The sequence below is a fragment of the Tyto alba genome, unplaced genomic scaffold (genome assembly GCF_018691265.1).
Source record: "Tyto alba isolate M040663 unplaced genomic scaffold, T.alba_DEE_v4.0 Super-Scaffold_11, whole genome shotgun sequence".
NCBI lineage: Eukaryota > Metazoa > Chordata > Aves > Strigiformes > Tytonidae > Tyto > Tyto alba.
Genome location: NW_024881273.1, coordinates 7,674,011 through 7,701,942, shown reverse-complemented (window position 1 = coordinate 7,701,942; position 27,932 = coordinate 7,674,011). Strand labels below are relative to the sequence as shown.

Sequence of the window (27,932 nt, the reverse complement as noted above, 5' to 3'; positions counted from 1 at the left end):
ACAGTGAGCTTTGAACAGACTCATTCCGCAGTAGAAGTGCATGAAAGAAGTCAGACTCATAGGTGCAAAGCTGTCTTGGGAGACTAAAGGATCAAACCCTGTAAACATAAGCGAAAAAAGTAAAATATGGATTCTCATTAACCTTGTATTCCTCCTGCACTAGGAGATCTACAGCTCATGGAACCACTGGGGCTGACAGCAGGGCAAAATACCAGAGGTAAAATCTCCCATCGACTAGACAAAAAGATGTCAGAAGAAGCAGGAGTGGTCCAGTAGTTATTATGAACAGGTTATAATGCAAAAAGCTGTGCAGGAGGGATTACACAGCTGCAGCTGAAAAATTATTCCTATATAACAATACATTTCCATACGCAGAAAAACCCTCTGGGTCTCTTACTAAGCAGAGTGTATAAAGAAGAATGTGGCCCTAAAATGTTTATGATACAAGAAGCTACAGTAACTTCAAATAGACCAGATAAATGCTTGAGGATTAAAATCTCAACAGTTAAAAAATGGATCCAAGTCTTTTAATTAATTTGAAAATAGTTTTGTTGACGTTTTACTTTAGTCGGTTATATTTTCCCACTAATATTTCCACAAACATCTGCATCCATATAAATATTCCATGTTTCTGTTTGAAAATCTCCATATTTTTTACCACCCAGCGTGTGACACAGCCAGCCCAACTCAGGGTTTAAGAGATAAACAGGATGAAATGTAACTTTGGCAAATACCTCCACAACAGCACACAGAGCCCTGGCAGCTCATACCCTCCTTACAGACATACTTTCTGCGGCAGCTCACAGGAAATTTAATTGTTTTGTCAGCAAAATGCTTTCGTTCAAAGATCAAGACACCTCACATGGGATGGGGCTGGGAATTTATTAGCAGACTTCAATTTTAGATCTATTGACCATGCCCTAGCAGAGAAAGGGATTTTAAAAAGCTGCATGAATAATATGAACTATAATCATCTGTTGAAGTCTCCCTGTGCTCAGACCCCTGCGAAAAGTAATTAAAATCACAAACTTTGCTTGGTGCTTTGGGGAATTGTGGCTAATGAACGAACACGTTAATTTATACAGGAACTTTAAAGGTGCTACGGAGTAAAACCCTGAGCAAGAATCATCCTTTCAACCATTTGTATTTGGGCTATAAAGTTGCGTTGCATGAATAACCAGCGAGAAAACAGGGCTTAGGAGACGAGTTGGAGGATGAGCTCGGATGAACCCTGCTTTTACCGCCTCCCCACCCTTCCCAGCGAGGCTCCAGCACACAGCCAGGGCTGGTACTTGCCTGGGCGAGGGAAGGGGTCTGGTTTTAGCTCGGGCTGGCTCTTCCAATCCAGCTCCAGGCTCCTGTACGGGCTTGCACATATGTGAAAAGCCAAGTTACTTTGCCTTCGCTGCTGCTGCTGCTTTCCTACTGAAGAAACACAACTGCAGTGCAGACACCCCCGGGACCGACCCTGCAGGGCAGGATTCAGGTGCCTTCATCAGGTGCAATGGAGAAGCTCGGCCCTTGCCGCTCAGCGGTCTGGAAGCCGTGGGTCTGCAAAGTCACCCAGGTGAGCATCTCCCAAGGCACCAAACCCACCCACCTGGAGATGGCAGCAATGACCACCCCTCGCTTTGGGGGATTTGCTCCCACTTTGGACAGCTGAGAGAAATGGGGGTGCCAGGCCCTCCCAGTCACTGACCGTGCTCTGCAGGGGAGCCCAGGGATAAATCACCCTGTTTAGGAGAAGACCCTCGCTCCTTAATTTTTGGCCCAGATGTGGCTGGAGCAAAAGAAGGGGAAAACCCCCCAGCCATGTTTGCATTTCAAGCAGAGCAGCAATGCACAAGCCGAGACATTACCATGACACTAGTTCTTTAAACAGAAGGCTAATAAAGCCTTTTTAAGCCTGTAACTTTCTATATTAAAAGAATTAATCTCGTCTCTTTCCCTCAACACTGGTATAAATCAGCTAAAGCCCCACACAGTGCTCATATTGAGATAAAACAGGCAGGTGACAGCAGCCTAGGCTCAGAGGTCCCAGGCACATACCCGATTCCTTCCTCAGTTTTCAGAAGCCAGAAGTTTTTAGATGCTTCTCTGCAGTGAATGCCCAAACCTTTGAAGAGCTGCCTCTGTACAGCCCCGAGATGTGATGATGTCCCGTGACATCCCGGAGGGAAATGCTGCATCACTGTAAGTTAAGCAAAGAAAAGGATTTGTGCATCCTGCTCACGCAGCGACAAGCTGCAGACTCCTCCGGGTGACATCTCAGCGAGGGCACAGTAGAGCCTTTTGTTTAAAAAACAGTCGAATTTGCTACTCAAACTTGTTGCAGTAGTGATAAGCAAAACTTTCTTTCCTAATGCACTTGACAGCATCTACTCGCCCAGCTGCAGCCGTGGGCAAACCCTGGCTGAGAGCAGATGCTCCAGCACAACAGCCCTGCCTGCATGGCTACCCTCCTCCTCTTCCCTCCCAGAAAAGCTGTTGCAGATGTTTCTCCTGAGCAATTCATGCCCCAAGAGCACCAGCACTCCCTCGACACCTTCTGCAGGCTCCCAAGGTCAGGCAGCAGTGGCAGCCAGGTGTGGAGTTTAAGACCCCGCCTCTGTCCCCTTTCCTCAGGATTAGTTGACCCAAGCCATGGGTGCTGGTCAGGGACCTCCAGGAATGGGCTCACACACCACCAAAAAGGGATCACAAGGTGCTACACTGGGGCAACTGGGTGGGTCCTCCAGCATTGCAACTGGTGCTGCTGGAAGGCGAGCGGTGGGGGATAAAGCAGCTGTAAAAGGCAAAGCTAACGGGAAAGAAATAAACAAGCAAAGAGAGGGATATAAAATGCAAAAGCCAGCAAGGTGGCAGAAGGGGAGAAAGGGAAACCAGTTCTGCAACACCCATCTTCCACCAGTACAAAGACAACTCTGCATGAACCCATCTGATCGTGGCCTGGCCAAACACGCTTGAAAGCTCAGCTCAGCGCTTGGCACGCCAAACGTGCCCAGCTACGTGACCTGCTGAAACAGCAGGAACCACCTGGCCCTGCTGAAAGCCCCGGGATGCTGTCAGGTCTATACGGGAGAGCTTCATCCTCGAGCCACCTACTTCTGGCATTAACTTGTGGTGACCGATTCCAATGCTGCTGATGGTGGTATGAACCAGTGCAAAGCACTCAGGTGTCCCTCAGCCGAGGCTCCCAAGGGCTCTGCCTTATTAAAAGCACCTTAACAAGTTCCCATCCATCAGCTGCCCACCCAGGATGGTGGGTGCAGCCACTGGCCTCACCCCACAGCACCAAACGGGTCTCCTGCAGAGAAGCAGGGACCTCCAGCAGAGGATGGAGAATTGCCATTGGTAACTTCTTAAATCATCACAGCTGGGCTTGCTCTAGAAGACTCCTGTAGAGGACAGGACTTTCCTACCAAGAGCCATCAGTGAAAGTAAACTTTTATGCAGGTGGCCACACAGGACCCAGAATATGTGAGTTTTGACAATGTGAGCAGCATATAGAAGATTTGAAGGCTGCGTTCTCTGCCTTTGCTCCTTTACATCAGGTCAAGGCTCACCCACCAGCCATGGTATGAAGATGATGCCAGGGCAGGAGTGAAGAGCCTAGTCTGCAGGCTCACACCATGGGCAGCTGCCTCACCAGCTCCTCTAAGATAATGACCAACCCCTTATAACGGACCAGCTCACTGCCAGCAGCTTCTCCCAGCTCCCCCAGCACAGCAGCCGCTCACCATGCCACAGCTAAACCCCACCGATAACCGCAAAACAAGGCTGCCCTTCCCTAGTTGGACACGGGATGTTCATCTGACAGATTCATAGAAGATATAGCATTTGCTTAGTTTGGGTTTTTTTTTTTTGTTTTATTTTTAAGCAGCTAGCACTGCAAATAAGGCAGCTCCATGCAACAGCAGCATTGTAGCTAATGAGCCATTCTCATTGCTGGACACTTTTGCATTTTCCCTGCACACCCACCATGCCAACACGATCATTCCACTCCTCTGAAGCTGGGACACAACTCCTGGCCTGACTTTATCACCTTCTTTCGGTTCATGTTACCAGCTCTGACCATCACCTGGTAAATATCAAGATTCATTAAGGCAGCATTCTGCGGTCAGGAGAGCTGCGTCCCGGGATGTTAAACAATTCAAGTGATTTCTCATTGCTTGAATTAACAAATAAAAACCTCCTTGGAAGGAATTCCAATAAGATGCAGATTACAGCCACTAGATACCTTAAATATATAGCAATTGAGGAAGGAATCACCAAAGACCTGCACTCTGCATGCCTCCATTACTAAGACAGTTATGGACTGCAATGCAAGAAGGGCAAATCTTCTTCAATTCCAAAACCCCAGGTGAATCATGCAAAGGAGGACTCCTTTGCTGCACTAACAAAGCCAGGGCTTGTCTCTCCCTGTCTACCCAAGGGATTTTTTACACAAATGCAGGAGTTGTTGCTTGTTCATCCCACGCCAGGCTCCCGGGGCTCCGCTCCCGGAGAAGCTGCACAGGCAGCAAAGCAGAGACTTTGTCCAGCTTGCAAGGAACTAATCTGCCCAGCTACAGGAGCTGCCTCCTGCCTGCACATTCATCTGGCACAATTAAGTTACTTTAAACTAAAATACATTGCTTGCAAGGCATGCAGCCTTCCAGAGCCTTTTCCCCTCTGGACCTTGCCTGCTGACAGCCCTGCAGATGCAACAGCTCCTCTTCTCCCAAGTCACTGCAATTAAATCCTCATGCTCTCAACGTCAAATTCAGCTTCTGCAGGAGCTGATGCGACCTCCAGCCTTCTTTCTCCAGAATACCTTGGACCCAGCTTGGTGCTGAACACCCACCAAACTACCCACCCTGAGAGCTACATGGGTGCAAGCAAGTGGGATTTGCCGTCCTGGGCCACTGCTGCCCCAGGTCCACGGGTGTGCTCACACTGCCTTTGAGAAGAAAAGGGAACAGCCAAGTTCAGGCTGTTCTAAAACCATTTTTTGCTTCATGCAGAAATCACAGAATAGGTGATAACACATCTGCTTCAGCACCGTCAGAGGTGAGCTGCTGGGGACCATCACAGCCTACACCCCTCCACATAGGTACATCACAGTACGAGCTGCAGAGCTTGGACCTCTGGGGAGGTTTCCCAGTGAGGTGGCAAACACACATGGCTGATGTCACTGAAAAATGCAATCTTTTTTTGATAGCAAAGACATAACTCAATGTTTTTAACCAGGTGTAGCCATGGTGTAACTCCATGGACATACAGAGGAAGCTGCAGCTTTCCCTCACCACTGACACCAGGCATAGTTACCAAAGCTCAGCCCAATGTAGGATGGGTAGGGTAGGAAGTCATCCTTTCTCTCTCACTTAAAGCAGTCTCTTACACTGGGAGGGAAGACAGAACAAAAGCATGGAGATGCTAACAGCAACACGCAGGTGTGCAATCAATCCAGAATTCAATACAAAAATTCTGTGAACAGCGTCCTCCCCCAGCGCGGCGTCAGCGAGAGGCAGAGGAGCGCTCTGCATCTCCCTGGGATGGCTGCCACAGCCACCCCAACAGTTCTGGGTCACGCACAGCCTCTAGAGAAGGTCTTCACCTTCTGAGGCAGCACAAGTATCACACCCAGGTTTCACTCTGAGGGAGCAGGAGTGCTTCTTAAACTGCTCTGGTAATTCCCCAAAATGAGAGATGCATTCAGAAGGAGACTTTGGACATCCACGAGAAGTGGAAGATGGACCAAGGGGGTTCACGCTGCTGCAAGACAAACAGCAAGATCCAGACCCTGAGCTCTACCTCGGGGCAGAACCAGCTCCTCCCACACACCCCGTGGACTGTGGGACCAGCAGACGTGTCCCCCGTCCCCCACCATGTCACCAGATAATCCCCCGGCTGTACAGGCACTTCCATGACAGACACAACACCCCCTCCCTGCCTGGCACCCCGCTCCTCCAGAGCGGGCCTCCCTCCCATGGCAGTTAAGATGAACAAAAGCCAACAATGATGGGAGCAACTCTCTTTAAATCCTTTCAAGATACAATTGCTGAAAGGGCTCGCACACATCTTCTTAGCTGTTTTAGCATGAAGTGATGCTCTCCACAAACACAGGGCAGGGGGCAATGCACACAGCTCTGCACACAGGCAGCAAGAGGCATTTTTACAACTTCTTTTGCCTTTTTTAAGGAGGAAGAGAGGGCAGACTTGCTTTGGAGGGTTGTAGGCTATTTTGTGTTTAAGCCTGTGGAGAAAATCTGGAATGAAAACTTTCATCAGTAACTCCAGCAGGTGCCCAAGGCAGTTCCTTTTAAAATTCAGCTCCTCTACTGAAGGAGCAAAGAGACAGACCTGTTAACAAAGGCTGCTTTTATCCACCGTGTTAATAAACACTTACTGAAAGTGTTAATAAAAAGAAGCTTTACAGAGCCTGAGCTAAGATCCCCGTCCTTCTCAGCTCATTGCATTTTCAAGCTTGGAGATGAAGTAAAGCCCTAACATCACAGGATTCGTTCCCAATACACTTCCCTAATTTTTTTCCTAATCTAAATAAACATTTTTAAATGCAGACTTTTATTCATCACAAACAGCAAAGTATCTTTCTTCCTCTCTCATTCACTTTAAAGGCTGTGCAGAGGAAGGGAGAGGGAACTTGAAGAGAATAAAACATTTCGGGAGTCTGAAGCCAGCAAGTCCCAGTTCTCTCATTGCTCCGGAGCTTGGTTCCAAGTTTAATAAAGGTGTTTTGTCTCCGGGCTTAATAAGTGGAATTACCATAGCAGAAACTCCAGCAGGGCAGAGGGATAGCACAAAGCATGAGTCATCACAACTGGTTTTGAGCAGGTTTTGCCATTTGGGTCCTGTTTCAAGGTTATGATGACATAGTGCTACAGGCTAGGTTGGCATTACTGTAACTCCTGCCAGACAAGAAGCTGTAAGTTATAATGTGCTGCAAGCGGGGAGAGCTGCTGGGATAGAACAAGGAAAACACCTTCCGAGCTGGGAAGAGAGGTTTTCTGCTGCATAAGTTTTATTTCCTTATTTTATAATGCAGCCTTGTGCTTCCCCTGCTACGCTTTGCATGGGACACAGTGATGCATTTACCTCCAGCTCACATCAGGCGACTTCAATTCCCCCCTTTGAGAATTTGATTCACCTTTGCTTTCATCCAGCACCAGCCGAACTGGGTTACAGATACAGCCACGAGACAAAATTTGCTGGCAAAATGGAGGAGAAGTTGAGCTTTCAAAGCGGGAACTGATACGGGCCAGGGCACGTCATGGAAAAAGACACCCGGACAGAGAAAGCCGTCACTTTATCAGTGGAAACAAGGAACTGCAGTAGTTCCACTATCATCTGCTGGAGACCTGCTGAGCAGGAGTAGAGAGTGGCAGGGGACATCTTGGTGCATCTGAGCCATACTCCAAACCTTTCTCCATCAATTGCAGTGATGGGAGAAATTTAGAAAGCATATCCCCCCCACACACACACCCCATGCACACAGAGCAGGGGCAGGGTCCACACGCAGGGGGTTTCTGAGGGCAGCTGCCAGCCCCTGCCTCCTGCCCACCTTTGCTTTAACCCCCCCAGCCCTGCAGCAGATTAATGACTTCAATCAGGGCTGCACAGCGACTTTTCATTTCTCTCTCCATAGTCACCGTGCTGCTGCGACACTGACGGACGCTGCAGCTCCGGCCAGTCCTGCTGCCTCAGCCACAAGGTATTACCTGTATTTATTTCTAGCAATAGCTCACCTTCAAATGGAAAATGTTTCCATTAAACAGCACAAGTTCAGCAATCAAAAACCACGACTTGAAGCCAATTCTCTGAAACCTTCACAATAACTTCTGGGCCATCCTATGGAGTACAGCAGGTAACAACCCTGTCCTACAGAACAGCCAAATCCTCTTTAAACAGGCAAACCCTTAACAGTGTGACGGGAAGGATGGAGGCAGCCAGGCACAATGGTTTCAAGCATCCTGTGCAGTGCTCCCCATCTCGGCCACGGCTTAGGCACTAAGCTAAGACTAAGTCCGAGCCAAGATCCAAACCCAAACTGCTGATTTCCAGGGTCAGAGCTGAGCCCCCAGCAGCACCACACCACTCGCGTCTGAAACCAGGAGGGAGAAACACTCTCAGCAGTGGCAGCACACTCAGTTTTGGTTTGGCAAAACCAAGCCTGATACAAGTCAAAGAGATGCCCAAAACCAGAGAGCTTCCTCTGTAGCCAGCGGGTCAGCTAGAAGAGGTTAGTTGACATTTCTAAGCTGACCATTTCCCAGTTTTTGAGGGCTTTATAATGACTGTTTCGGCATTGCAGGAGGAGGAGCACTGCCTCCTCTTCCACTGGCTCTGCTGCCGAAGAGAAATCCAGCAAAAAGAGCATCCCAGTCCCACCAGCAAAGAGGCATGCAAAATCCTACCAAATCCAGGGGAGCTGCAGGTACTTCACACAAAGCCGGCAATGCACAGAGAAGCTCTACCTCGATATGGCCAATATTGCACACACTGTTAAATGTATTACCCGGTATTACATATATGTAGGTGGGAGAGGTATCAGCGCTAAGGCAAGGGCCATCTAGCTCATTTGACAGTGGACACTCGGGAAGTCCCTAACAGGGATCACAAAGGGATGGGTGGCAGAGCAGAGAGAGGAAAGCATTGATCCCTCAGTCCACAAGCTTGAGCTCACCATCTTACACATCGACTGGAAAGCTTTTAAAGGGTTTATTAACCGAGAATAGGTGACAGCCATTGCTCTGGGCACCCCCTGACACCAAAGCGGGGTGCTGCAGGGAATGGCCCTCCCCTGGACACAGCAGGACCATCGCTCCCTCCATCCCACCCCAAAGCTTGCCACCTTCTGAAGGGAAGCCAGCAGCACACTCATACCCAACTGCCCCTTCAGAGATCAGACCATTTCTTGTTTATTTTTCGTTTTAAATGGATTAGACATGCACAAAAGCCTCCCTTGAAAAGAAACAACCAAGATGTGAAAAGGATGGGAAGATCCAACTGCGAGGCGTCAGTGCTAATCCACGTCAAAGGGCACGCTGTCAACAACTTACTGTAAACTTCCAGAAGGCAGAAAAAAAAAGCCACGCTCAGAATAAAATAGTTAAGTCCAGACAAATGTTTGTCATTCATTATCTGGAGTCAAGCTTGGATTTCTCAACACCACAGCCAAGCCAAAGCAAGCACGTTAATAATAAAACATCTTTTACAGGGAGCTACACACCAGGCGTGCAGCCTGCCCTTGAAGGGAGAAAGGCTGGAGGCAGGTGGAGGCTCTGTTTGCTTTTCTCCGATAACAGGTATTTAGTTTTCTACGTCACTTTGCTTTATCGTAGCCTGAAACCCAGCCGAGCAGCCCGGCTCCACCTCCCCATCTGCTCCCCGCGCCAGCTGGCCCCGCGGCAGAGGGGACACTGGGCAAGCCACAGCGATGCCAAACAGCCCATCACCCCCCCCCCAACCCAAACAGGGGGACCCCCAGGCCTGCCCAGGAATTGAGGGGCATCCCTGGAAAACCCCGCGAGGCAGATCTTGACACGATGCAGTCGCTGGCAGGGAGGGGAGTGCTGTGAGATGGGATGGCAGCGCTTGCGTCCAAGTGACCAGGGGAGCGTAAAAATGAGGCAAACCTCCCCCCAAATCCTTCCTCAATCAATGGGACCAGGAAAAAACCCAACTGGCTGTGGCAGGGAAGGGCAGAGCACAAGCTGGGGAGTCTCCAGCAAAGACATCTCCAGTATTGGCACAGAGTGAGCAAACACCCAGCCCAGGCAAGAGCTGACAGGTCAGCGTGCTCCACTTCAATTCAAATAAACCTTTTGTTTTGATAAACAACCTGGAGCAGATTCTCCACCTTCTCGGGATATTCTGGGGTCCTAATCACATCTCAGCCCAGCTTCCCCCCACCCCTCAGGCTGCAGTTTGAGGTGGGAAGGGGTGCATGGACATGGGCCCCCCCCGCAGGCTCTGCCAGCTGCAGGCATTGTGCAAGGCACGGTGCCCTCTCCCCACCCAACAGCACCGCGAAGGTGTGGGTGCCTCTGCCCCATTACTCACCCGTCTGCAATCGAGACATGTTTCAGGGAAGCAACTCGGTTTGCAAGAGCCATATCCAAAAATCCTGCCTGCTCCCTCAGCGCCCGATGCGGTACATCCCTCCTGATTTTCCCCCCAAACAACTGGCTCATTGGAGTGCTCAGGTTAGCATGTCTCCATTTTGGGGAAGGGGAAGAACACCAGAAAACAGTCTGTAATGTTTGCTTTGTTCCCAGTGACAAAAGGCAAGAGTTATATTTGATGGAAAAAAAATATATTTAAAACACTATATATATTATGATATATATGTATATTTATATATATCTTCTTTGGAATAGAAAGCAAGAAGAAAGTGGAATTATTGAAGTTTTTTATGGACCAAGAAGCTTTGAAAAATTTGGAGGGAGGGAACAAAATGTCAAGTTTAAACTGTTTTCAATGCAAAAGTCCATTAAAGGAAAAAGGATCTTTTGCAGAAAGATATCTATTTTGCTGATTTTGACAAAAAGCCCTGTTCAGAGGAGGAGAAAAAAACCCCTTCCTTCAAAGGTTTTCAACTAGCATTGCTTTGCACCTTTACAGCGCTGTTCACAAAAGGATCCTCACAACCCTGTCACTGCTGGAACACAGTGTGCCCGGGGAGAAAGGGGGTCTGACCACGCGCTGGGTGTGGGCAGGGGTTAGGAGACAAGCCTTGACTGTGCCATGAAAATGAGCAGGTGTTATAAAAGGCAGGGGAAAAAGAGAAATATTTTTTAAAAGTCAACTTCCCCCCCTCTCTGTTTTGCCCCAGGGAGGGGAAATGCTGATCCTCCAGCTCACAGATGGTCCTCCTGGAACCACCTCCTGGTTTCCACCCCGTTGGCCACATCAGGTGATGGGGAAGGATTTTGGAGGAGGGATGAAGGACATCAGACTCCCTCCCCAGTGGCAGCGCCAGGATATGTGCCATGGGATGTGGTGGGTATTTCCTGGGATGAAATGTCGTCTTCGCCCACCGGTCCCTCCCCAACCACGACCACATCTCACACCGCAGCAGAGGAAGCTGCGGGTTGAGCACACACCTCCTCGGCAATTAAAGTCATTTTCTTAATATCGACCAGTCGCAGCCATCCTGTGACAGGCCACAAAATATTAATTATACCCCCCTCCAATTTAAACCAGCTTCTTTCTCATTCAGGTGTTGCTGGACCTGAATCACAGCCAAGCTGGGATTCAGAAATTGCACATGAGGAAGGATTGAGCATCATCTAAATGGCTGTTTTTTTCCACCTCGTATCTCCGCGAAACTTCAAACAGCAGCACACACAGCGATGAATTTAGCGTAATTCCACCAATGAAATGCTCAAATTAATAGCAATAAAGTATAAATGCTCCACGCGATAGCGTTAAAGCCATGCTTGGGAAAACGATCTGCGAAAGCTTAAAAAACAGCACAAGATGAGATCACTGGGGAAAAAAAAAAAAAGGCAACAAAACAAACAGTCCATTTCAATATCCTTTCATAAGGAACCAAAATGAACCCAGGAGCACATCAGGGAATAATCATTTAGCACAGATCAAACAGTAGAACTAGCACATTAAAAATACATGCAGCATTAATCAGCTACGCAGAGTTATATGCCATCATTTCCATAAATAATACAGGATCAAAGCAGCCCAAGCAGCACTATCAGTTAATACAGTCAGCCAGTCAGTCAAAATAGAGTAAAGCTGCCTGAAAATTGCAGCAGTATAATTTGCCAGGAATAAAGCAGATTCATCTGAGAAGTGGCATGACCAGTTAAACGGGTAAAGGTTACCAGCAGCCTCTTAATTATACAGAGGTGATGCCACAAAAAAAAAAAAAAAAAAAAACAACACCACAAAGAAAGGGCTAACACAGCTTCAAAAAAATTTTTTTTTCTTTTAAAGGTTTGGGGAATAGCAATGTATATTTTCCTCTAGTGATAACTCCTCTGAAGAGCCAAGGTGCAGGGAAAAGGTGGGAGGACCGACCCCGCCAGGAGCATCCCCAGTGGCACCAGTCCCGTGCCGGCGCTGACTGGCGATGGCTGGAGCAGGGGTGAGCTCCGGGGATGCAGACTGAACCAGAGCCTCTTCCCCAGAGTCCAGGCAGTGCTGGGGGGGGTCCCCTTTGCCCAGGGGAAAAATCCCTGCTGCAGAAACCCTCCCTTGCTCGGGGCGAAGGCTCACCACCAACAGCCTGTAGCTATCCATACATCTATCCATGCATATAAAATGCCGGAGTCGTTATGCCTTTCGCTGAAAGGCTGCAGAGCCATTTAGCTGGCTGATTTTTAAAACAGGCATGTGGAGCAGCATGAGCTATAAATAGCAGAGATGCTTGCCTAGTCATGTTTCTGGTGGCTTATCTATAAGGACAGCAGGCAACTGAATTAAAAATGGTAAAAAGAATGACTTGGGCTTCTCTCTGGTTTCAAGGCCAAGCTGCCTGAAGAGAAAAACCTTCGAGGTTTTGCTTTTTTCTTTTTCTAGGCAAAAAGCAAATGCCTGTCTCTCATGCTCAGACTCTGAATTGGTTACATTTACAAGGCAAATTTTAATTCATACAGCAGGTGTTCAGAAAAAAAAAAAAAATCCTACTTTAAGCATCACAAGACCAAACTAAGGCTTCACATTAGTTCGTGCAGCTCCGGGAAGCTCCTTATTTACTGAAATAGGACCCCTACATGTATGAAACAGGAGCAGAGACCCCAAAAATCTTTTCCAGAGGCGGGGAATAAAAGTCCTGAAGCAGATTGAGCAGAACTCTTGCCAAATACAAAGGCTGGCAGCCTGTCCAGTATCACGACACCACTGCGTTCCGTATGACGAAGGGCGATAGGAATTTTGCATGGGAAGATCCGGATGAGCATCAGCCAGAGGAGGAATTCAGCCTCCAACAAAAGAGCCACTTTGGGCAGCTCAAACCATCCCTGGTTGATTAGCGCTCCGTCAGCGTGTTTAGATGGTCTATTCTTTGCAAGCAGCTAGGCGCAATCCAGAAAAACCACGTGAACCGAGCACCCCCCCTCTGCATGCGGTGCTTTTATTAAATAGCTGGTGAAAACAAGGGGAGAGAGCCAAGCTCAGCTGGACTCACTCAGCTGCAGGACCCCAACCGGTTGGGATGTAGAAGCTGGACCACTTCTGCAGCATCCCTGGCTGTGAAGCAGCAGGGAGAGGAGCCATGGGGGAGCGAGTGACCCCATCGAAAGAGGCGACATCCTCCACCACTCCCCTGGGAGATGTGGCTGCAGCGGAGCCAGGACCAGCACTGTCGGGAAGTTTCCTATTGAATTAGGGGAAAAAAAGTTCTGTCTAAACAAATGATGTTCAATTATTCCAAGTCCAGAATGTCTTGTTCAAAATGCGTCCAGACTGAGAAGCTTTAATCCAATAAAAGACCCTTCCAGCCAAATCCTGCAGGGATTTTGGGAGCATTCTCCCCCAGCAGACACCCAACAGCCCCCAACTGCAAACTGGGGATGGATTTAGCCCCAAGCACAACAAAGTCATCAATTTTACGGGGCAGCTTGAAGGCACAGGACCCTAGAGCTCACTGGACACATAAGCAGAAGCAAAGCAAGAACAACCATTGCATTTCAGTCTGACCCAACCCAAAAGTCAAATTAAAAAAAGCAAATAATTTCCTGTGAAACAGAAATCCTGGTTTTCAGCCAGTTTAATGAGACTGAATCGCAACCGCTTCTGTTCTCCCGGGGTGGTGAAGACACACGACCCCCCCAAGGCAGGGCAGATGGCTAGATTGCAGTCTAGCCTTTAGCTCATAAAACATATTAATATCCCCAACCAATTATAAAGTGCCAGACTCTGTCCCTCCCCAGCCCCCTGCTCCCACCGAGCGATACCTTGCCGGCACAGGGCAGCCCGTCGAGCACAGACATGTAGCACGAGCCAGGGCAGCAAAGCCAGTGCGTTTCCACAGAAGCAAGTCCAAGCTCTTGCCACAACCATATTTAACTGCTCAAGGAAGTCTCAGGTGCAGTCTAGATGCTACACAGCACTCCAGCTCCTGAGCATTTTTTTTTTTTTTGCTTTATTTTAAGTGCTTGTCAGAGATAAAGCAGAAGGAGCCTTCCCTTCCAGCCAGACGGATGCAAGAGAAATCCCTGCCTTCAGCACCCAGCACAGGCATGATTTTTTTTTCTAATGATAGCAGATGCCACTGCTAAGATCTTGGCTGCTTCTTGGAAGCACCAGCGAGCACCTCAGATCTGCAGCAGCGCTTCCTGACAGTCAGCTGGCCTCAGCTCTGCAAATATTAGCAGCAGCACAATGACTTAGCCCTGTGTATTTTTAGGCCACAGGCTCTTGTCAAAAAACCTCTGAAGTCTCTCCCCTGACTTCAGCAGACTCGCGTCCGGGGCTCTGTTCCTCGGGGACAGCTTGTTCTGTGCTTCTCTGCCCACGGCTGTGGGGTGGGGGAAGTCCTGGCTGTCCCTGTCCTCGTGCTGCTCACCCGCACACAGCTGGTGGGGACAGACCTGGGTACAGGCCCGATGCCCACGACCCCCACCCCGCAGCTGGGTAGACTCCAAGATGCTGCAGCCACCTCCAAGGCCACACCAGAGCAGCATGAGGACCACAGTCCCCCCGGGATGGGTTTCCTCACCCCCTTGAGGTTACACCTCGGTGTAGCCCATGGGCTGAGCTCTGCTGCCAGCCCAGCACCATCGACGCTTACATGCAGTGGTATTTTCCCCTCTGGCACTGCCTGGTCCAGGCCAGGCCCCGGGCAGGATCAAGGTCAAGGTGCCTCTCTGGAACAGGCAGCCCCAGGATGATGCTCCAGGGGCAAAACCAGCCACTGGCTGGGAAACCCATCCCACACTCACCCACACAGTTCCCAGCTGTTTGGACGGCCACAACCTTTGCACCCCAGGCAAACCCCAGGCTGTGTTGGAAGGGTCTTTTCCTCCCCTCCAATCACACTCAGGCACCCTGACCTCTGGGTGCTGCCCCCACTGTCCCAGCCCCTGGGGACCATCCCCACCCCTCAGAGCCCAGAGGACAGTTGGCATCTGCGAGCCAGGCCGGGACAGCTCCTGCCCACCACACAGCTTCAGGCAAATCACTTCAGTCAGTGTTTCAGCAACTTCGCCTCCCTGCAGGATGGTGTTTGGGTATTACCAAGAGCACTAGATAAATAATTTCGACACACCACACAGCAGCCATCCTATTTTACACATGGTATTTTCCAAGTAGCAGCTCAGTGATGTGATGATGTCCAAATCTCAGCTATCATTTAAAAGAAAAAAAGCAAAATCCCAGCACTGTTCTCTGCAGAGGGAAGCTAACAAATGACACCTTGGATGCTCTGTAGATCCTCCCAGAAATATACTGGTTTTCATAAACATCGCTAAGTCCAAGAATCTCAAAATCTTGAGTCAGGACAGTTGGATGCATCTGATTCAGGAATGACTCAGACAGCAGCATGGAAGTAGAAATGAAGGCAAGGGAGGGACATTGTCTGCTGTGAACAACATACCTTTATTTTAAGGTCAAAGATACAAACCTGATAATATATTACTAGACTGAAAAAAGGCACTCTCCATCCTGGCTGCTCCTGTACAGAACTCAAGTAATAAGACCATCTTCCTTATTATGTTACAGGCGTGAAAGCTGAGAATTTCACAGAATCACAAAATTATTTGGGTTGGAAGGGACCTTAAAGACCATCCAGTTCCAGCCCCCCTGCCCCAGGCAGGGCCCCCTTCCCCCAGCCCAGGGTGCTCCCAGCCCCGTCCAACCTGGCCTTGAACCCTTCCAGGGAGGGGGCAGCCACAGCTGCTCTGGGCACCCTGGGCCAGCACCTCACCCCCTGCACAGGTCTTCCTCACATCTAATCTAAATGTCCCCTCTTTCAGTTTAAAACCATTACCCCTCGTCCTATCCCCACACCCCCTGATCCAGAGTCCCCCCCCCCCACCTTTCCTGTCCCCCCTTTAAGCCCTGGGAGGCCGCTCGAAGGTCTCCCCGGAGCCTTCTCTTCTCCAGGCTGAACCCCCCCAACTCTCTCAGCCCGGCCCCCCAGGGGAGCTGCTCCAGCCCCCCCAGCATCTCCGTGGCCTCCTCTGGCCCCGCTCGAGCAGCTCCGTGTCCTTCTGCTGTTGGGGGCCCCCGAGCTGGCCCCAGCACTGCAGGGGGGTCTCCCCAGAGCGGAGCAGAGGGGGAGAATCCCCTCCCTGGCCCTGCTGCCCCCCCTGCTCTGGCTGCAGCACAGGGCACGGGTGGGTTCTGGGCTGCGAGCGCACATTGCTAGGAAAGAAATTTCCATTTCTTTAAAAAAAAATTTAAATCCCACTGACATCTTAAAAGCAAGCTATCTCAGTAACCACACTGAACGCAATCCTGAGCCCTCAAACAAGGAAAGCTTAAGCTGCCTTCCCAGGCAATGAGCAGAAAGACAGCCCCAGATCACGTATGAGCCCAGCGCCAAAGGGCAGGACCTGCACTTGCACCTAGAGACAGATTTTTAAGGTTGCAGAAGTCCATTGCAAACATTTATTCTCACCTAGTGCTCAACCCCAGCCTTGGAAACCCAACCAGCTGCACAGGCATAAATCATTTATGTGTATCCCTGAAAGAGTCCTGTACCACAGTGAACACAGTGGAAAAGGTGATCACAGGGCAAACCTGACTGGGAAAGCCTCTACCAAAGGGTGTAATGGCTGGTTGGGAAGAGAGATGGAGTCAGCCAGAGCTGCATAAGGGACCAGCACTGGTAAGATGTCCCAAAACTGCCTTCAGCAACTTGGCTGTTTCTTTCCCACCAGGATTTGAGAGCTCCCAACCCATCAAGGAGCACAGCCCGTGTGGCAGCGTCTGGGTGTCAATGGCTCCATGGCTTGGACCAAAGTCTTTCCCCTGCAGTAATACTGCCAGTACTGTAGAGACCTCCATAAGACCTGACCCCATGGCACCTCTTTCATGCACAGGGTGTGCACACCTTTCCCCATGCACCCTGCGCAACAGCAGAATCCTCCACCTCTCCAGCTGGATGATGAAGAAATTAAGCCAGTGCTCATGACCAGGTCCACTCCTCACCCCACTGCCTCCCCTACATCCAGCCAAATAGCCAGGCCACCCCTCACTGCCCCCAGAGATTTGCCAGGCTCCTCTTTACAAGTTAAACCCACCAGATATTCCCACCCAAAGCCAAGCCACCACTCGTTGCGGGGCTCTGGCTGCACCTCCTCCATCTGGGCCACGAGCATCCCAGCAAGAGATAACCCCGTGCTGGAGGCTGGGGACCCATCAGACATCATTGCACACCCTGACTCAGCTTTCACCCATTTCCGTGACAGCATGGGACACCTTCCTGTGGTTAACTGCTCCGAGCTGCTGAGCCACCTGCATTTCCTGCCCTGTGGCTGCAGCAGAAATTATTTGTTGTCCCCTCCTAGGAGGTACAGAGGTGAGGAGCCAGACTCAGGGTCACGTGTGGGACTCCGCAACCCAGGAAGCCAGGTGGAGCACCACAGAAACAGTGGGGAGGAGAGAAGGCAGCAGCTTTCAACATCTGAAACACTTAGTATGGTCTAAAGATGACTATATCCAGGGTTTGGGTGTAGCTTTTCTGCTGACTCAGCCACAGCATGGGTTCAGCAAGGTTGTGAGAGGGGGTTTGAGCTTTTCAGCCCACCCTTCTGCAGTGCATGGAGCTGGAAAAGAGTCAGAATAAAATATGCATTAGAGATCCATATTGTTCAACACTACCCTACAGAAATGGGTAGAATAGAGGAGTTTTGTTCTTTAGGCATGGAAAGTCCAACCAGGACTACACTGGCCACAGCAGCCACATCTCTGCTCCAACATCAAGCATCCATCCAAACAGCAGCCACCCCCATGTCAGCTTCCCCAGCAAAGCTCCAGCTTTTGCTTTAAAATGAGACTATTGCATGTAAAAGGAAGAGTCTCCACAGTGGGTGTTAAAGGCTTTGGTGATAAGGCAGGGGATACTTCTAAGCTTGTCTCCACAAACACGAGGATTAGCAATTTACTTCTCTTAAAAACAAAACCCGGGATTTTAACATATCACAGCCTTGGAAAGAAAAATAAACATCGTGAAACTAGGAAAGGGAAGAGAATGAGAGTGGAGAAAGCAGGTGGTAGCTGAAGTGCTTCTTAAATCAGAATGAGAAAAATGCATTGAAGTTGGAATCTAAATCTTGGTAGTGCTGAACAAACACTGAATGTGAAGACTCACACCAATTTCTTATCAGCAAGAACGCCATCAGCATTAAAGGAAGCCTTTCTAAAAAGGTACATGAGAAAAGACCCATTTGTTTCATGCAATAAAGCATTTTAATGCATTAATTACCTATTGAATTGAAAAAGTAATGTTGAAAACATGCTTGAATTAAAACAAAAGGAGAGTTTCAGCTATAAACCTACGGTGCCCACTGTCTTTACTGTGCCTTCAGTGCTTAACGCCCTTTGAGAGCAAACCTCTGCGCAGGGTCCAGCAACACTCAGCAGACAGGGCAGCACAGAAAAGCTCCGCACAAACCCCACAGAGACCAGCTCCCACACAGACCACAGCCATACCACCCACCCACACCCCTCTCTGCAAGCTCCCACGTCACACAGGGCGATGCTGCCAAGCCCCAGCATCTCCTCCCACTGCTGCCTCATCACCCCCCTGACCCAGGAAGACACCAGCTCCTCAATCAGGGTTAATCTCAACCTGCCACGCTAACGAATAACAAATTAGCATGTTTGAGAAGACATCACCTGCCCGTGCTTCCCTACTCTGGCCATCACCGCAGCGTAAAGGCACCAGAGAGCAATTTTGAGATCAAGTGGCTGTGGCCATTAATAATTATCACTTTAGAACTTCAAAGGGTGATGCTGGCCTCCACAATAACAACTCAACACACCCAGGGGTGGTGGGGAAGAGTTCTCATCAGTGCTCCCATTTCCCAAGCGAGATCTGAAACGCAGAGGTGAGGGCGGCCTGTGGGGACCCGTAGCAGCGCTGGGATTAGACACAAAACCTCCCGACTTGCATCCCTGACACCTCCTGCGGCAGCCAACATAAAAGCACGTTATGTGAGATCATACTGGACATCTGAGAACATCCCAGAGCAGTTACGAAACCAGTCACCTCATACCTTGCAATATCCTCACATGACACTTGTCACCTGGCCCCTATGAGGACGATGCTCTTGATAAACCATTGGAGCCCAAGATGGGAGAGGCAATGCCTTCTGACAGTGACAGAAACAAACACAACACGTCAGGTCAGACAGGAAAAATATGTGCTTGACAACTGAGGGCAGATACGTGCTTCCCCCGTTTGGCACCCGGAGGGTCACACCGCGCCGCCCGTGCCAGGTGAATCGCTGAGCCGATGAGGTCTGCTCATGGCACGATAGAGGAAATTGCTTTTGCTTTAAGAAAACTCAACCCCTCCTATCTTTATCAGCAGTTCCTAATCTTAAGCCATTCTGTCTCTTCCGGAGAAAGTAAAGACAGAAACCTCAATGGAAAGAAAGGAATTAAAGTCTGAAAACAAGGGACTTGAGATCTGCAGCTGATTATATTTCTAGCCAGATAAAACAGGTTGATTAATCCACTTGTTCAGACTGCTAAAGCTACCAGAGCAGCAGAATATATCCCTTTCACATTAGGGGAAGCTCAACACACTTAGACCAAATATCTTCCAGGCAAGGAGAAAAAATAAGTATAAAAAAAGGAAAGAATTAGTGCTATAGCATTTGCACATGTCTGAACATAACTCTTTGGAAATGTAGAGTGAAGCTGAGTGCTCTGGTAAAATAAGTGGACAAAGCCCCATCCATGGACTCCAGCAGAGTTTTGTCTACTTAACCTATAAATAAACTGGAGTCTCAGCTTCGAGGACCATCAGTGTTTTCATCTCCGGGCACCATCACTCAGCGCTACACTCGGTGAAAGCTTCACCTAAGAGCACAACCCTCCCGTTCGCCCTTCACCTCTTCCCTCCCCACGCTCTCCACGGATAATTCCATATATTCCCATTGCCATAATGCCTTTCTCCGCTCAATACGAGCCCCTCAACTGCAACAAGGGCAGGATCACGCCTCGAGCGGGCTGCACCAAGATGCCTATTCATCACAATAGGAAAAGCCCACAGCTTTCTTTTCCCCTCACATGCCCGTGGGGTCCCACGCTAGCGTGGGCTCTTCCCGACACCCACCAAGCTGCAAACGTGGTTTCAGGGACACGGGCTCCCGCAACACCAAGTCATCGCTAACCCCGTTCTGCAGGCAGCACATGGAGGTGGGACACAGGGAAAACCTTGATGCTCACAGAGTAACTCTGCCACGAAGGTACCACCCGGCGATGCTCGAGGCCAGCGGCCACCCTGTTGGACGCTGCCCCGAGGCAACGGTGACGGGAGGGAAGGACGTGTCTTCAACTCCTCCGTGGGGAGCACGTACGCCGGGGGGGGGTGGCTGCTGTGGAGGATGCTTTGGGGAGCCAGGACCAACACCCACCCCGCTGCTCCCCAAAACCACCAGTAAAGCCTGTAACACCACCGGCGTGGGCTCGGGCAGGGTTCAGCACCGCCCGGGCACCCCTGCATCGCCCACCCAGCCCCCGACCCGAGTCTCGCGTGGGGGCCGCTGCTCCCCACCGAGCCCCTGCCCTGCAGCCGGGCACACGGGGTTGGGGCGTCAGATGCTCCCGGGAGTCCCACGCCGCGGGGGGTCCCTCCTCCTGCCCCGCACGGAGGTCGCTGCAATCCGGGGGGACCCGCGGAGCCGCCGCCCCGTCCCCCACCGCCCCCTGCGATGCGACCCCCGGCCGCGCCTTTGTCCGCCCGGCGGAGGGGGGAAGGGAGGGAGCGGGGCAGCCCCGTCCCGCTCCCCGCCAGAGCCTCTGGTCCCGCTGCCGACGCCCCCCCCCCCCCCCGCCACGGACACGCGTGGGCCGCTCACCTGCGGGGCCGCTGCCCGCGGCCGCCTCTTCTTCCACCACCACCTCCTCCTCCTCCTCCTCCTCCACCACCGCCTCCTCCTCCGGGGGCGGCGGCGGCGGCGGCGAAGCGCTGCCCCGGGCGGGCGCGGGAGTGCCGGGACTGCCCTCAGCGGGGCCGCCGCTGCCGCTGCCGGGCTCGGGGGGCGGCGCGGCGCTGGAGGGCAGCCCGGCGGCGGCGGCCAGGAGGACGGCAAGGCAGAGCAGGGCGAGCCCGGGCGCGGTCCTCGGCCGGCGCCTCATGCTGCGGCGCGGCGCTCCGCCATTCATTCATTCATTCCTTCCTTTCTTCCTTCATCCGGGCGCTGCTTCACCCACCGAGAGGGGCCGGGGAGCGGCGCCGGGCGGCGGCGGCAGCTCCCTGCCTCCCGCCCGCCTCAGCCGGCCATGCCGCGCCGCTGCCGCTCCCAGCTCCCCTCAGGCGGCTCCCGCCGCGCCGCGCCCCGGCCGGGCTGACAGCGCCGCGCCCCGCCCCGCGCCCGCCGCCACCAATCAGCGGCGCGCCCGCCCCACCGGACGGCCACTCGGCGAAGCTTTGCGAGCGGCGCAACCAATCAGAAGCTCCAGGGGGCGGGCAGAGGGGCGGGGCCGAGCGGGGAGGGGAGGGGCCGGGGGCTGGGCGGGGGCAGTGGGGGGGCACCGCCCCCACCCCCCAGCGCCAGCCCGGGGGGGTCCGGGGCGGGCACGGCCCCCGCCTGCCTTTTTTATGTGTATAGACACAGTCTCTATTCTTTTTAACAGGCATTTTTCCATTTGTATTATTTTTCCTATTTTTATTTTTAAAATTAAATCCGCCTTTCCCCCCCTCCCCGCCCCCCCACCCCCCCCCTCTCAATTTTACAAAACAATGAGGAAGGCGCCGGGATGCGCAGCGGGACACAAAGCGGGTCGGCAGCGGTGTCCGTGTTTACCGGAGCCACCCTCCCTCCACACACCGCTGCAGGTCTCTGGAGGGGCCCAGCAGGTTGGGGGGGGGGGGGGGGTGTCACCCTCATCACGACCCCCGCAGTCATCTCTCCATCTCTCCCTGCCCACCTCCACCACCGTCCCGCCCCACGCCCCCAGTAAAGCCATTCCCCTTTGTGCTGCTCATCAGCTGGAGCTGTTGCCCAGCCAGCACGGCCGGAACCCGGGGACCAGCTGTAAGGACAATGAAACCTGGGAGGGGGCACCCAGGCCGTCCCCCACCCCCGATCCAGCTGCGGCCGGACACCCGGAGTGACCTTGGCCAAATGCTCTCCATCCCAGCGGAGCAATCGGCAGCGTAGCAGCGGAGGGAGGAAGCCCAGTGACACATATATTAATTATTTAAGGGACCCAACTGGGTGATCACTGGTTCACGCGCATTGAAGCGAGACACGGGTGTGCGCTGCCAGCCCTGTGCGGTGGGGAAAACGCTGCTCTGATCAACACAAAGGCACGTGGCTGCACGCCGGGCTGGGCCGGAGCAGCTGGCTGGGCCGTATGGAGCCATATAGGCAGCAGCCATCCCTGTGCATCCCTCCGCGGGATGGTGCTGAGCGCTGGGGCTGTGGTGGCTCTCTGCTTCCCATCCCTGCCCGTCCTGCAGGAGCCAGTGGATGCTGACAAGTGTCTCTTTGGGATTAGGCAGCCTCACCTTCACCCACAGCGTGGTCCAGGCTGCGAGTCCATCTCTAGCACAATATTCCAGGGAAATGCAGCCCCACGTAGCTGCTGTGGGCTAATTATTCTACAATAACTCATTACTCTTCTCCCATATCCATCCCCTTCTCAGAAACAAGTGGGACTTTATTCCTGCATAATAATATAATTATTATTCCCCAGCAGCTATGCTGCACCATTTCCCCCACGGAGAAAAACACTTCTGGGATTTGCTTTTTATAATCGTCGTCAGCCTATCATTCCCCACAGGGACAGAAGAGTCCCTCCGATCAGGGGGAATACAGCTGGCAGAGAGGGAGGATGGTTTGCTGATCAAGTCTCTCCTCCAGCGATTCACACAAGGTTATTGTCTATGGGAACTGGAAGGAAGAAGCTGAGCGGAGGAATGATTGCTAAGGAAAGAGTTATCTGGAACAAAGAAATTCCTTGGTTTTAAATAAAAGCTGCACAGCCTCAGCAGCCAACTGATGGACCCTGCGCCCATCTCCCGGCTCAGGGCTGCTCCCTGCAGAGGCGCAAGAGCCCGCACAGCGCAGGCTGCCAGATCTGCTCATCTGGTTTCTAAAATATTATATTCTCCCTTTCTGCTTGGGAGGAGCAGTTAAGCATGTCACAACCCTTCGTCTCTTTATCCTCAGGTGACCCTGTGTTGTCACCCTGGCACAGGGGGGAGACAGGAAGATTCTGCCCGGGTCAGGGGCCCTTGGGGTATCCTCGTCCTTGTAGAACTCATGGAAGAGGACTAGCCACCCCTTGGAGGTGGGAGCAAATGCAAAACCAGAGATTCCTCTGCCCAGCTGGCTTATTTCAGAGCCAACTTACCATGAGAATCATTATAAAGAGCTGCAAAAATAAAAAATTGATTGTCTCTGCCACCTTGGTGGTACGCACAGCCCAGATCCTTCACGTTAACACCACATCCCAGTGTCAGCAGGGGTAGAAACCCCCAGGGGTGAACTCCCACCTTGGTGGAAATCACCGCCAGCCCCCAAAGCTGCCAGTCGGCATGGCAAGGGCTGGGCGAAGGCTGTGACAAGGACTGGGGAAAGGCTAGGGAAGGTGCTGGGCGAAGGGGATGGAGGATGCTGGTGACACATCCCAGGCCCCGCACAGGGACAGCTTCAGCAGGATTCACCGCTCCCCCTGTTGATGTCAAATATAGTTGCAAGTGCCCCACAGCCCTGAGCACCGGACCCAAACCACCCCCGGCAGCACCCTGAGAAAACAAGCGCCCAAAAAAACGCTGGCTGCTTTCAAGGGCATTCAGCCGGGGATGCCAAGGGCGCAGAGCAGACCCGTGCTGGCACCGCATCACCGAAATTTTAATACTTCCCTTCTTCTTATGTTTTCATTTTGCAATGAGAAGGTGAGAGATGTATGTCTGAGCTGGATAGATCCTCAGGGAACAAGGAAGGCTGACACAGAGCCTGGTTGGTGAGCAGGCAGCTCAGCCTCTGGGTCTGATTTTTTCATAAGTTTGAAGGGTATTGACATCCTCCCCAGAATTGTTCCTATTCCATCAAATCATCAAGATTTTCTTCCCCAGTGGAAAGTTTCCATCAGATATTTAGCAGGCAGTTCTTTCTCTGACCTATTTGTAAGCCCCAAGCCATTCTCTCCACCACCCACTGCTTGAAAGCTTTGATAATTCAATGAGATGTTAATTCTGACAACCAGCATACCTCACAATACTAAAATTTCCTTTTATTTTTTTTAATTATCATTAATTGCAATGCAGGAGTTATGAATCCTCTCCGCAGACTTAGCTTTCAAAGCACCCAGCAGCATTTTGCTGCACAACTCCCATTAAGTCAACACGTTTTAGTGGTTTCTGACAGTCCCGTGTGCTCTGGGGTAGGCAGAGCCAAGGAACAATGGGGCTGCACAAATCTGCCGCGGGGACCGAGGAGCAAAGCTAAGTAATAGACTGGTCACTGCATGTAGGTGTTAGCATATGGCTGCTTAAAAAGCACACTGCAAAAGGGCACTGTCAGTTTTAAGCATGTCAGGATCATATTTTCAAGAAAAATTATGCTCTAAATGTAAAGGATTATCTGTGAGACCCCATGTGCTTTATGGGGACACACAGCCTGTGAGTCTGAGCTGCACACGATGCTGGAAACTTTTCCACCTTCGTTTAAGAGCCTGACCCAGGGGGTTTTTGCAGGACTTGCCCCTGTGGAGGGTGTCCTCCACTCCCTTTGCAGACCCCTGTCAGGCATTGCCCTGATTTAGGAGACATCAATATATTCTTTAGGCTGCACTTCTGTGAATATTTTCATTATTCCACATGCATATTTATCATTTGTTTAAGTTATCAAATAAAGAGTGGTTGAGAGTAGAAAGCCCCAGGAGCATCTCTGCAAACCAGTGCATGAGATGCAGGGACTGACTTAAAACACAAGCAGGAGTCATGGCTTTATTTTCACTGCTGGAGCCAAATAAACACCATGTATGTTGGGAAACAAGTAATTTTTTTAAATTTCTGTTTTCATGACCAGGCCAATGCTAGTAACAAGAAGACAATAGTTAGAGCACAGCACTCTGTGTCTTCATCTCTTTCTCCATGTATTTTAAAAATAAAACACCTTCTATGTGGTTGTGCTGAAACGGCAGCCTTGCCTTAGCTGAAATGCATGCATTGCCTACATTTATCCTCTGATTTGAATATAAATGAAAGCGAGTGAATTAAAAATGGAGCCTGGAGAGTCATCTCTGCAGGCGTATGGCTGCTGGTGTTGGGGCTCGGTGGGCAGAGGCCAGGAGCCCCACCTCGGCGTGGGGGAAGAGCATCTGCAGCATCCCCGACCCTCCGTGAGGTGACAAATTCCTCCTTCTTTGGGGTCCAGTTGCCTCAGACACTGTGCTCATGGGGAATCTACCCTCATACATGTCTCCGAAATATTAATGTTGCTTTAAAAGTGCCTTTGGCTGACTGCTCCCGGCACAAGCCCTGGGTAGCCCCATCACCCAGTGCTGAGCATCCCTCCCTCCGGCTCCCCGCGAACCCGCCGGGAGCAGCCTCGCCCCCGGCTCCCCGGCGCAGCAGGGAAGGGGCATCCCTTCTCCCTGGCCACGAGCCACCCGCAGCCTCCAGAGGCCTCACGCACCTTTTTTATTTGCGTAAAGCAACTGCGGCGAAGAAAACAGCAAACGTCTGGTGTCTTTCTCCCAGCTTCCAAGATAGCAGCAAAAGTCAGATCCCCGGCCAACGGGGCTGCGAAATGCCATGTGCCGCGGCAGCCGCCGCTCCTACCGTGAGCATAAGCAAACCCGGCGTCAGCACAGGTCTGTCGTCATTTCAAATAAATGCAATTAGCAGCCAGACCTCCCTCTCTTGCAGGGTGCAAATGTTGGCAGCAGGGAGCAGGACACGGTGGTGGTACGTGCTCTGCGAATAGGTCCCTGTTTCTCCACATGCTTAGAGAGCGGCTTAACTTTAAGCACATCAGAGCCATATAAATGTAAAGCTAAGCTCCTTTTCACATAAAAATATGTCCTACAAATGCAAAAGACTGAATAAATTGGCCAGTGCATATGTTTATTGCTGCTCTCCAAGAGGTTGGATGAAAGGGCTGATCAGGGAGGGACAGACACTGCGCTGCTGACTGTTCCCTCAGAAAATACAATTTCGCTTCCACAGGCAATTGTGGCACTTTCAAATGTGTTTTCATCTCCAAATCCTATTGTCCATCCTAAATTTCCTGGAGAGGGTTCTCAGAAGCGTTGATGGGGAAGGATTGTGTTTGCCCCGTTAATTGCAACCCAGCAGCAGAGCTGGGTGCCTGGGGTGCTGCTGGGTGCGTGCAGCCTGCCCGGGCTCAATGCCGGAACCAGCAGCTCGCACACGTGGAAGATTGAAATGAAATCAATCTGAGTGGTAAAGTCAAAACTAAACTGAGCAATTTGTTGAAATGCTTTGGGGGAAAAAAAAAAAAAAAAAATCTCCTCTGAAGGTCAAAACGATTGGTTCAGATTTTTTTCCCTGTCAATAATTTCCTAAGTGTTTCCACAAAATGGTTTGATTTCAGTAAAACGGCGCTCACCAAAAAGTCACTTCCACCGAAACTCTTTCTAGTCTTCCCGCTGCCAAAAGAGCTTTGCCTGCAGCCGAGCTCCCCGCAGAGCTGCAAACGGGGGCAAGCCCCCTGGGGCTGGTTTGTGCCCGGGGGTTCCAGCCCCGGTGCACCCCTCAGACCCGGCACCTCTTGGGGGAGCCGGGTACGGCTGCAGTCACACCTGTGTGCAGCTGCCCCAGGGCTCCCACACGCAGATTTTCCTTCCCACTCCCTTCTTGCACACACATCTTATACGTGCACACACGTGTGCACACCCCATCCCACCTCCCCTCTCTCGCACACCCAGTCTCCATCCCAGGGTGGGACAGGCAGCCGCCCCCACCCATTTTCCCACACCAGACGCGCACACACACACACACACACACACACTGTCCTTTTTGCACACCCCAACCAAGTCTCTCTTCACCACACACACCTTGTCTCACACCCAGATGTTTTTTTCTTGCCTCTGACACAGCCTGAAGCAAGTCTCTGGACATTTCCCCTCTGGTGTAGCCCCTGCATCCCCCAGCACCGCCCTGGACCCCCCTCCCCAGCCCCTGGCTCCAGGGATGCTGCACTCATGACTTTGAGGGACATCGCTCCATAGCAGGTGTTTTCTGCTCCCCATTTTTTTCTATTCCTGTGAATGTGGGGCACAAAACAGGGACAACCCTGACACTCGGTAGGAGCAGAGGAGCATCTCTTCAGATAAGATTTAGAAAAACAGTGTGGGAAGGGTTTCTGTAGAGCACATCCACAGAAGAGAGCAGCAAATCCTCTCGTCATTTGACGGTAGATCACGGAGGCAAGTCCTTGAGCATGAGACACTGAGCTACTAGGGATTATACAATTCTTTTGAAAAAGCTCTTTTCTTCCAGATCCCTTTAGCAAATCTCCTGCTATTACCCACCCTAAAGCACTTTCAATCTCTCCTGCTTTCTGCCACAGACATACACTTTGGTTTTCATTACAGGGCTCAGGGTTTTTTCATTCAATATTGGAAGCACATTATTGCTTGTGTTGTGGGGTGGGAGGGGATAAGGGATTTAGGGGTCTGTCCAAATTAAACAGCTATTCCTATTTTACCTAATGCAGGGGGCTGGTCACACTGAGTCAGATGCTCTCCCCAGAGCCCAAGCTCCCTCCCAAAACACTTAAGGGCAATTTTGGTATTTGACTGTTTTCGTGTGT

General features: G+C 51.3%; 1 protein-coding gene across 2 annotated transcripts in view; it reads right to left on the bottom strand.

The window, feature by feature from the left end:
* The window catches only part of MEGF9 (multiple EGF like domains 9), a 53,995-nt gene extending 32,532 nt beyond the window's left edge, over positions 1 to 21,463 (bottom strand). Inside the window, exon 1 of one of the 2 annotated variants that reach the window (XM_042786851.1) lies at positions 21,000 to 21,463. In XM_042786851.1, the coding sequence (XP_042642785.1) occupies positions 21,000 to 21,306 (307 nt within the window). In that variant the 5' untranslated portion in view covers positions 21,307 to 21,463. Of the gene's footprint in view, positions 1 to 10,065; positions 10,172 to 20,999 lie in introns of those variants that run through there. The other variant, XM_033012027.2, reaches the window with a different exon arrangement.
* Between the last annotated feature and the right edge of the window lie 6,469 nt (positions 21,464 to 27,932).